This window comes from Chiroxiphia lanceolata, chromosome Z (genome assembly GCF_009829145.1).
Source record: "Chiroxiphia lanceolata isolate bChiLan1 chromosome Z, bChiLan1.pri, whole genome shotgun sequence".
Taxonomy (NCBI): domain Eukaryota; kingdom Metazoa; phylum Chordata; class Aves; order Passeriformes; family Pipridae; genus Chiroxiphia; species Chiroxiphia lanceolata.
Genome location: NC_045671.1, coordinates 22,353,268 through 22,364,586, shown reverse-complemented (window position 1 = coordinate 22,364,586; position 11,319 = coordinate 22,353,268). Strand labels below are relative to the sequence as shown.

The following is an 11,319-nucleotide window of genomic DNA, read 5'->3' as shown; positions in this document are numbered from 1 at the left end:
TTGATTTAAACACCCTATATAGCAAGTACAGTATAACTTGCAATGTCAAATCTGTAACTAAGTCACTGTTGAATAAATCCTATTGAATCACTTTGTAAATGGTTAAATAGTCAACAATTAAGTGCTGCCAAATTCTTAATACATAAACCATTGAACAAGTCTGGAACTAAGACTGGACTCAGTCACACTCCATAAGGAGTTTAGAAAGCTGTGGCATCCCACCCTTAAGGGGAGGGGAGCACCCAAGATTCATAGGTGCTTGTGGTTGAAAGGAACGACAAAAGTCAGAGTGTCCACAAAAGCTTATGAAGTTTTATTGGTAAATTACACAGTTAGCACGTTAGTCCCAGATCTAGTATAAGCACACACCAGTGGTTTTGGATAAAGGAAAAGTTGAAAACAGGGAGAGAGACACAGAGAGAGAGATGAATTAGGAAGGGAGGGAGGGATTGCAAGCATTGCTGCAGCTGACTGGGTGTCCACGTCCTGTGGCACATGTGCACCCAGGCTTTGTGGAGCCATGGGGGTAGGTCAGCCATATTCCTGCACCTGCTCTGTACTGTGTTGTGCTTATTCCCAGGAGCCAGAACAAGGACGTTTTTCCTGGAAAAGTGCTGCCCTACCTCGATATGCCCCCATCTCCAGCCACATCCTGTTCTTTCTCACAGTGTGCTATTACCAACAATCCTTACCTTCTATGCATATATAGAAGCAACGGAGTCCTCTCTGAACCTCATAACTCAACAGGAGCATTTCCCTTACTCATTGGCATCTTTCATCTCTGTAAATAATTTCAGATTGATTCTAATTCTATTTTCCTTTGTATGCTTCATCTATCTAGTAAGTAATAGAGCAAATCTCACCAACAAACTTTGTTAAATCATGCTTTTGCAAATTTATATTAAACCTGCTTTTGTTAATACCTTTGACAGTGATTCTTTAGGCAACCAAAAGAATCATTCATGACATACACCCCCCTCCCCACCAGGTATTTGTACACAATGTAAGACCTTCCTGAGCTTTCTCTTCTTCAGGCAGAACAATTGCAGCTCTCAGCCTCTTCTATCACAGATGCTCCTCAGTCATGTTTCAGATTTGGAACTCTGGTCAGGAAGTCAAGCTAGCTGCCTGTATATTGTCATCATAACTTCTCTTATATGATCTCACAGAGGCAGTAGTTTGACTATAGCACAGAGCCTTCTGTTACAAACTGTTTAATTAATTTAACACATTGCCCTCATCTAGACTTAGTAACTTACTATGATTTTTACTTTGTGCAAATGACAAGTGATTTGAAAATAAGAGAAAGTCACAAGCCAGTAAGTTATTTGCTTGAAGAGAGGGCATTTGTCAGAACAGATAACCCTCCATTTAAGTTCTTGTTGCTTTACCCTTTACTGGACATTAACAACATGAACAGAATAATTTTCTACAGCTGTCTTGAAAAACTTTACTACATTTTATGCTATAAATATATTTATATACTAAAAAAGTAACAGATCTTTCATAAGATTATAAACACAGTATCACTAGTTTAGGAAAACATCTAACACCACATTTGTGAAAATAGATTTAGAAGTATATCCCTTGGAAATAGCATTTTAGAATAGTCACTTAAAGCAGGGAAGCTTTGACCAATTTGTTGCCATGTGTAAAGTCGTGGTCAATGACATTGTAAATGACCAGTTTGATTAATGACACCTACACATGACTTGTTGGCTCAACAATTACTGCTCTTAAGGCATTTTAATGTACTACACTGTAGGAGTGCATTACAGCATTTCTAGCTGGTTGTCTATAGCAAACTCCATTAATAACTGCTAAGTTTACATCATCTTGCATAACTGATATAAACAGCAGAATCCACACTGTAACATACAGAAGAGCCTATTCTGCTACTTTAAAAAAAAAGTCTGTTGTATAAGCTAATTACAGAAAACTGGTTTAACGATGAAAGATTTTTCATTAATAACCTTTGATGTTTTAGAACTCTTTTGTAGCAGACAGATTGTAAAGTAATAGTTCTAGTGAACTGAACCACTTTAAAATGTGCTTCCTGTAGCAGAAAAGGACTCAATACTAAAAAACAAGCAGAAGTAAAAAAAATCACAAAATAATAGTTTAATTACTACTTCAAACATTTCAAAAGCAGCCAAGGCAGTACTAAAAAAAGGAAATATTAACACTAACAAGACTAAGGTACAATACTATGCAATAGTAAGATATCTTTCATAAGATTTATAAACACAGTATCACTAGTTAGAAAACATCTAACACCACATTTGTGAAAATAAATTTAGAAGTATATCCCCTTGGAAATAGTGTTTTAGAACAGTCACTTAGAGCAGGGAAGCTGAAACTTAGACCTATTTGTTGTGTAAGTCGTGTCAATGACATTGTAAATGATCAATTTGATTACTGAAATCTACACCTGAAATGGTACAAAAAAGCAGCAAACCGAGGTCACACATAATCTAAAATAAGTTAAAGCTCTTTTGAAGTAAGATGTATACATTTTCATGTAAAAGGTTATGGAACAGGAGAACAGCAAACAAGAATTCTGCATGAAATTAAAACTGACCAAGAGAGAATGTGCAAGAAGCAGTACAATACAGACATTTGAACAAATGTTGGATTCAAGTACAAAACCATTTAGCATTTAAGTGCAAGGCTGAAGTCACAAAATGTTCTTTAAGCTCCATTCCTAGCCTAAATAAAGCTCTAAAATAATACTGCTTGCTTTCACTATACCCACTTAGTTCTACAGCATGTTGTAATAACATTTGTTACAAATGTGTATAAAGTTGATGTTTTAATCATTTGTTGCTGGTGCAATAGGATCTTAAAATTATTTAAGAGTTTGATGGTAATAAGACAGTTAATAGACAAAAAAAATTTTCCAAGCTTAGAAACCATTTTTCCCAAGATAAAACGCTCCAATCAATACAGTAGTCAGACATGTTCCCTTTTATAAATTTAACAGAATGCATAGGCTATCGAACTACTGTTCCAGTGGGACAATCAGTACAGCCATAAAAACAATAAAGTCAGTATTTGATTTTCCTACTCCGTATTTACTGCAGAATGATTGATGCCAAAGAAGTTGTTATAAAATGTGGCCTTTGGTTCAAAGATCTGCTGTGATCACAATTAGAAACAGTGTCCATTTTTCAAGGACTGTGCTGGTTATCTGAATTTCCAATTGCACCCCAACTGCCTACATTCTGTATGTAAAAGTCTGGCCATCAGCTATTATCCCAGGTACACCAGATTTACAGAAGTATCCACTCAAGAGTATACTTTAAATATGTGAATTTAAGTTCAGTATTTAAAACTGACTCACTGAAATGAGATCAGAATTTGACTGTTCTCATTAGAAACCAAGACTGTCTTAATATCATAATGTTGTAATACTTATGGTTTTGTTTTTGGGGGTTTTTTTTTGGTTGTGGGGGTTTTTTTTCTGTACTCACTATGCAAATATCTAACTGAAATCATTCCAACTTAGCCATGTAAAGTAAAAGCCAGGTGAGCGAAATTACCTTCTCCTGAACAGTCTTCCAACCTCACTGCGAATATAAACAATAAACACAGATATCAAAAATTCACCTAGGAGTAACTGAAATAACTGGAGCTCACAGTTAAGGAAAAGAATCCTTAACTTCTTGAAAGTCGATATATTCGTATCAATTGAAGGATTCAGCAGATTCATCTTCAGTAAAGCTTGCCCTAAAAATGGAAGATGAATTGCAATATACTGTATACAACCACTGGTTTTTTAGGCCACCAGTCCTCACAAATCCCAAATTCTTAGCAATGCAAGAGATGTGTTTTCTAGCCACTTCTTTTTTAAAATATAATTAATCTCAGCAGTAAAAGAGAAACCATATAGAAGATAAGAAAAGTTTTGTCTTATATGTTTTATATAAAAAGTTTCATAAGTTTTAGAAATGCTTAATGTTCACCTGAATATGTTTGCACACAATCAGGAAATATCTTGAATATTTTTCAGTGATGGGGTTTGTAAGGAGTACCTGTATGCACTTGGCTAAGATATAGCTACATGCAATAGTTTAAGAAACTCAGACTTAACTCAGTAATCTCATGCACTCCAAGTTTAAAGTTTAGGTTTAAAGTTTAGTTTTAAAACATATTTTTTAATTTTTTTTTTCTATAAGCTGCTCTTAACAGATTCAAAAGGAGCATGGTATTTCATCAGCTAAAGGAAATAGCATGAATGTGTCTTATATAGTTAAAATATCTTATAAATAGAGTTAAACTCTGTACGCATAAAAGTCCAAAACCAGATTCTTATATTAGCTTATAAAGGATAGAAGTTAAGACAGCACTGCAACTATTCAGTGAACCTTGAATAGTTGTACCTCTATTTGAGACACTGTGAAAGACTATTCACTCACCTTGGAAAAGGCATAAAGCAGGACAAAAAGTGTGTGGTGATTTCCCATTCTTAGAATCATTGTTCTTTTATTTTTGAGTTTTTAACCCATTATTAGAGGAGCTTCATTTACTGGAAAGGAACACATAGCAAACTAAGGAGTAACTTAGGTATGTGTAACAAGTTAAACATATGGTTTGTCAGGAGAACCTCAGAAGGGAAATATGCATGGAAAGTCTGGTTTTATTTCTATCTGCAAACAGCAGAGTTTGGTTTCTGCTTTTAAGAAAAGTTGTGAACTGGGAAGCTATCATCCTAGGAATTACACTCTGGTTAGAAAAAGAAAGTGGGAATCAGAAATATTTGCAAGTTATCACCTGATCATGTAAAGGCATGGAAGTTTGGCAAACAAGCATTTGCTGAAACACCCACTAATAGTCACACTAATGAATGTCATAACCATCTGAAATGTCAGTGTTCTCAAGAGTCCCACGTCTGGCAGACACAACATTTTAATAGTTAACCCACAGCACTAGCAAAATATTTGGAAAAAACAAAGAACCACTTCCATTTAAACCAAAACAAGATCAAAGTTGTCATATCCTTTTCCTGTAATGCAACAAGTAATCAACTATCCACTCAACACATGCAAGTAGTTAGGAAGGCAGTTGAAATGATTCCATATGTAGTCTACACTCCATACACTCTGGAAAAACTTCGGCTTACCAAAATGCTTGCTTTGGAAGCCACAAATTGCTAACGGCATAGTCTCAATCTTCACACAAGAAATCCATTACCAGAATCAGCTGTGGCAGATACTGCACTGTTTCTACTGACTCAGCTGTTTCAAGGGATTCACATGAAAGATAAATGCTTATGTTGTGTTGATCTACTGAGCTACAGCTTGTATATTTGAGATCTAGAATGACGGAATTTCACATTCTTTTTAATCTCATATGAGAAAACCTTTGGGAAGAGACAAGAAGCAAGGAAGGATTTTTCTTGCTCTGCTTCTCTCCACAGTAGAGAACACAAGTTATTTAAAAAAACCCAGTATCTGGAGTGATGTCTGGTATCATGGCCATCTACGGGAATTTAAGGGACCTTGACAGGGCCAGGATTTCGCACATGCATTTTTCTTCCAAGACCACCACCTTAAATACACAAACTGTTCCCTTTGATAACATAACTGTATTTCTTCAGCATGCATCCTTTATGAAGGGAGGAGACTGGCTATTTACTTTCTTACTATGAAGGAAGTTCAATGTCTAGTGGTTAAAAATTAAATCTTGAGAAAAGGTGATGAACCCAAAAGGAAGTCCAACGCAGAGTTTTAAACACACATGTCCTGTGCCCGATATGGTTTAGTTCACCCTAAGTTTTACACAAAATAGCTTTCTTATAAATAGATGAATTAACAATCAATATTTCCTTTTTAAGCCGGCTTTCCTTTTTTCTTGGGTGGACCTTTATAGCCTTTGGCCTTTCTTCGCAAGTTTCTCCGATCTACAACAGGTACCTCAATTTCTGCTTCCTCAGAGCTGCTGTCAGCAGCCCGCTCTGCCACTGTCTGCGTGTAGTGATCCGTCTGTTCTGTAGACTCTTCTGAGGGCTCTTCCAACTGGTTCTTCTGTCCTTCCTGTCCAGCAGGCTGCTGAAAAGAAACACCCTCAAGTTCAACCACTATCAAAGAGCTCTGACTCAAGGCAACAGGGGCCTCCTGTGAGTTGTGCCCTGTTTCCTCATTTTGAACTTCCAATGAGGCAGGTAAGTTTTCAGAAAGAGATTCTTCAGCTGCTTCAGTTACCACAGAGTTAGGCAGGCTATTGTCAGAGAGCTCCTCCTTTGATGCTGAAGCAGATGCATTTTCAGTGGTGGTCTTTTCAGATTCTTGCTGTTCTCCAATGCCCTCCTTCTCTACTGACGTAACTTCTTCAGTCATCGCTTCTGAATCATTTTCATTTAAAACCTGCAGGTTGAGGGAAAGGGTGCCAAAACAACCAAAGGAAATTAACTGAAGATACAAGAGGCTGAACAACAATTGCCCTTAGCTGGCGACCTCAGAGGACACTTTGGCATTCAGCATTTTTTAATACTACACGCACATTCGATAAGTCAGTCCTTTCCTCCTTTTTGAAACAGACTATTTTGTGACTTGCATTTAGTAACCAGAGTTACTCTCCAATTTTCAAATTATTCAAAGGAGTACTCAGGCACAGTAAAAGCATTCTGAAATTAATCCCAAGGCGAAAAAAATATTTTAGATAAATACAGTTATTTTTGCTAGCATATAACAATCTGCATTTGCACTATAAACAAAACCCAGTAAAACCTGTGTTCTAGAAAGGTATTTTAGCAGTAGTTAATTACTTGTACACCTAATCAGGCAAGAATTGCTAGACAAATAAGGATGTGGCTTTTCACTCATACCCAACTAATATTTTAGTGAGAAATAGCAGTTTCATTACAGCCAAGGCAAACTGTAGCAAACATATCTTTCTTTTTGGTTATCACATGTATATATGTCCCCATTCTGCATACTGAAACATAAATGTTAGTATATTGCCCTTACGGATTTACATTATCTGGCCTAATAATTGCTTCTCCCAATAATTTCACATCATGTTAGGGGCTACTTTCTATCTGTTAACAAAAGAAAAAACCCTAAACCTGCAAGATACATACACTCTAAAGGAAAAATTACTTCACATTTTGTTTCATTTATCTCACCTTTTCTGATACACTGTCTTCTGAAGATTTTGCTGGAGACTCAAGGATTAATGGAACAAACAGTGTTAAGGGTTCTTTTCCTTGACTCTCAGACTGTAATTTTGACTCGCCACTCAGAACTTCATTTGCTGTTTCCTCTTCAGCCATAAGTGAGGTCTTACCAGTTTCTTCTGCTACCTCACCATTAAGAGGTTCTGATGGAGTTTCCTAAAAAAATAAATCACATTTTTAAGTCAAGATTGTGTCCAGCTATTGCTCCCCAGCACTAGTGGGTGTATCCTGTGACCTAAATTTGCAGTTTAATGTGAGAAGCAGATAGCTCGGATACCTAGAAATGTGTACTAAGAAGGCAGAACTTAATGCATTGTAGCTATCTTAACCAGACTAGTAGCTTGGTGTTGTAACCTGCACGAAATTTCTACATAGCTTACACTGTTAGGTGCCAAGCCAATCAGTTTTTATGCATCTTGCATGCATGCTGAAGTCATCCTTTGAACCCAACATAAGATTGACTTTCTCACCCATGAGTAAGAACATAAAACCTTGGAGGCATTGCTAGGCACAAAGGGTACTCAGAGATTTAAATTCAAGCTATTAACAAGTTGAAGATAAAAGAACCGGCAAGTTTTAAGGGGACAACTAGAAAGAGCCAAGAGAAGTCACTGAAGCAGACTAGCTATTGGCTTCTTCACATAGACTTTTTTTTTTTTTTAATTAGTGATATTGGATCAGATCTTGACCTTACTCCAGTTCTCTGGAATTTCTGATTAGGAGAAATCAATGAAGAAAACTAGGTTGCTAGACAAGCTAGAAATTCACCTTATTGAAGATTCTATGAACTCTATTGTTCCAAATAGATACAGTGGAATATTCCCTGAAACTAATTCTATATTAGTGTAAGCTTCTCAGATATATTTCTTAATGAAGCATTAGTGCAAAAAATCAAAGAGTTGATAGTCACATGGATCAAGGCAGCAAGGACCATATTTAAAAGAAATTGTAGCTGTATTCCAAACTCTTATTGCTATCACATCCAGCTCACCTCCTTCTCATTCTGTTTCTCGGGGGGTGATGTATGTAGCTCCGCTTCTAACACAGACTGGTCCTCGTTTTCAACAATTATTTCCTCATCCTTCTCAACAGTATCCACCTTAGGTACTTCTACCAAGTCTTCAGAGCTTTCAGATGTGTGGGCAAGAAGTTCTGGCCTGCAGCAGGTATTAAGATACATCTTTTAATCTTTTAGATTAATACATAATTTTAGTGATCTCAGCAGGGAAATTCTTTCACAACCAGTGTATTGGGTTTCTGTGGCCAGGTTTTGGTAGCGGGGGATCTACAGAGGTGGCTTCTGTGATAAGCTGCCAGAAGCTTCCCCCATGTCCAGCAGAGCCAATGCCAAGTGGCTCCAAGTGGCTCCACTGCTGGCCAAGGCTGAGCCAATCAGGAATGATAGTAACACCTCTGTGATAAGATATTTAAGAAGGGGAAAAGAAGTTATTGTATAGATGAAAATTGCAGCCAGGTAAGAGCAGAGTGAGAGGGGTGAGGGGAGGGTGTTTTTAAGATTATTTTACTTCTCACTCTCCTGCTCTGATCCTGTTAGTAACAAATTTAATTCATGTCCCCATTTTGAGTCTGTTTTGCCCATGATGGTAATCAGTGAGTGATCTCTCCTGGTCCTTATCTCAGCTCATGAACCCTTTGTTGTATTTTCTCTCCTCTATCCAGTTGCAGAGAGGAGTGAGAGAGCGGCTTTAGTGAGTACCTGGCATTCAGCCAGGGTCAACCCACTACAATCATTTATAAAGTGCAGTATCACATGCTTGCCATAGGACATGAGAATCAAGAAAACTAAAGGCATCTAAAAATGGCTAACTCCTCATTAAGAAAAAAACCCCACATCAGAAGGAAAATTGCTTTGGCAATTATAAAATGATAATATCTATCTCACTTCCATTTTATGGGAAAGAAGTCAGAAATTTCTTTAAGTTTATTATTTTAAATTTAGAAAGTAGCAATACATTAGATATTTGAAAGTCACAAAGGGGTAAGAAAAGCAGCAGCTGCTTCTACCCCTCCTACACACACTGTAGAAATGGTTTAAAATTATGGAATTATAAAAGCTAAAGATGAAATGCTGATGCACCTGATGGGTAGTAACACTAACTCAAATATTCAGTTCTCACTTTTGAGATGATAAAGTTTAGATGAACTGAAACTACCACATACAAACAAAGAAAAAATCACATGCATAGATTTGCAGGAGTCTGCTTGTGATCTCATAGTAAAGGCAGTATTGGAGGGTTTTATGCCCACATGCTAGTCTTGAGATGAGGACACTCCATAGGAAGTCCCCAATAGAAGACCCTGTTCACTTGCTGAGGTGCATGGAAAGAAAGAACCAAGCTGAAATCCCATTCTGTTGCCTTTACGATATCCCTTAGCTCTGCTCAAAACCTCCATATTACACCATCTGTTCAAAGGAGCAGCAGCACCTCACGGCTTAATTTGTAAGGCCCAAGAATATTAACATATTGAATATAAGGCTAATCCTCCCACATACCACTACCAAATATTAGTGTTAACAAGGGCAAAGCATTACTCAAGCTGTGGCAGCATTGAACAGTGTCATTTAGCCTCTTTGAACCAGCTTAGGGCAGCCCAGTGACAATGCAGCACAGCAATACAGCATCTGTAGTCCCACAGAGTAGTTAAAACACAAAATAAGGCTGTGTCTAGCTGAAGACCTTTCAACTTCACATAAAAAAACCCCACAACTAATTTTGTTTGAAGAAACCTAATGGAACAAGTTTAAGTGATTTCCTAGAAAATAATCAGGTTGTCTTCAGGTTCTTCAAAGAGGTTTCCAGGGTTGCAGTGGGTTTCTCTGGAAAAGAAATGACAGGGAGAGACCATGGAGCAGGCTGGGGTGGGCAGTGTGCCTGTAAGGGAAGAGGAGGCTATTTATTTACTCAAATAGACACAGTTTTGCTTTCCAGATGGAAGCCAGTGCAAATTAGTACTCCAAGCCCTGTCCTGTAAGAACTGTTACGGCACACAAGCCACACTACTCTTCACATCCACATTTGACAGTTATTCCACAGGATAACAACTTTAAAACTGGAGATGTTTTTTTTTCAGGATGTAAGATTAGATATAATGGTTTAAAATTTATATAAACAAAGAGCTTTATCTGAAGAAATACTGTTTCTTATAATCCTTGTTATTAAGTGACAAGCAATAATCAACTCCTAAAGTAAACAGTCAGACTTCATTGTACTGCAACATGCCACCATAACAAGAAGTCAGGAAGGGACACCTCTTCAAAGATCACACACAGCATTGTGGATACAAGTCCAGTTACATTATCACAAGAAACTGTGCTGTATGAATACAGATATTTTTACCATTGCGCAGACTCAGTTGTAACAGAACAGCCACAGCCCTCACTGTTTTCTTACTTCTATTTCTATACATCTTATTTCTAGTATCTGCTGAGCTTTCAGAGATACTACACTTTGCTGCTACTCTTTCAGATGATGCCTCACTTTTCTTTCTTACATCAGACTTTACTTTCAGTAATTTTAAAATCAAGCAAGTTACATAGGAAGTAAGCAGCAGAAATACCAGTAGGATACTCTGAGACACTGATGCAATTTGTGACTGCCCAAGCAACAAAATAAGAAATCAGTACAATCCAGGCTTCTGGTACCTGCTTTTGGACGCAGTAAGAGCATTTTCATCATCTCCTTTGGAAGTTTCAGATTCAGGTTGCTGTCTATGTTTATTTATACCCTGACGTTTTAATTGACCACTTCGCGTCCAGACAGGAACATGACTTGTGTAAGGCTCTTGGAAGAAAAACACCAAAAAAACCCCAAAATAAATTCAATTGAACAAATTCAGTTTAAGATCTGCATATAATTTCTCCACCCCCAATAGTTCATTAAAGAATTGAGTCCAACTAAAACAGCATTTCATTATGGTATTTTTTTTCTGAATAATACCTTTATCAAGCTGCCATAACAGTTTTTATCTGATTTCCTCTAGAGGGTTATGAGTTGAGCCTCAGCACCTTAGAGGAAAGCATTTTTTAAACACTTAGAGGAAAGTGTTTTTTTATACACTTTACAGATCATTATAGGATGATGGAAAGCTGTAAGAGCCTGTAAAACTACTGATCTACATTA

The 11,319-nt window shown here is 37.2% G+C and overlaps 1 protein-coding gene across 2 annotated transcripts in view; it reads right to left on the bottom strand.

Annotated features, from left to right (window-relative positions):
- Positions 1-292: 292 nt before the first annotated feature.
- The window catches only part of FAM169A (family with sequence similarity 169 member A), a 39,240-nt gene continuing 28,213 nt past the window's right edge, over positions 293-11,319 (bottom strand). For both annotated transcript variants that reach the window (XM_032676076.1, XM_032676075.1), the window contains exons 10-13: positions 10,842-10,980; positions 8,169-8,334; positions 7,127-7,333; positions 293-6,365 (exon numbers count right to left, since the gene is read on the bottom strand). In XM_032676076.1, coding sequence (XP_032531967.1) covers positions 5,832-6,365; positions 7,127-7,333; positions 8,169-8,334; positions 10,842-10,980 — 1,046 coding nt within the window. In that variant the 3' untranslated portion in view covers positions 293-5,831. The remainder of the gene's footprint in view (positions 6,366-7,126; positions 7,334-8,168; positions 8,335-10,841; positions 10,981-11,319) is intronic.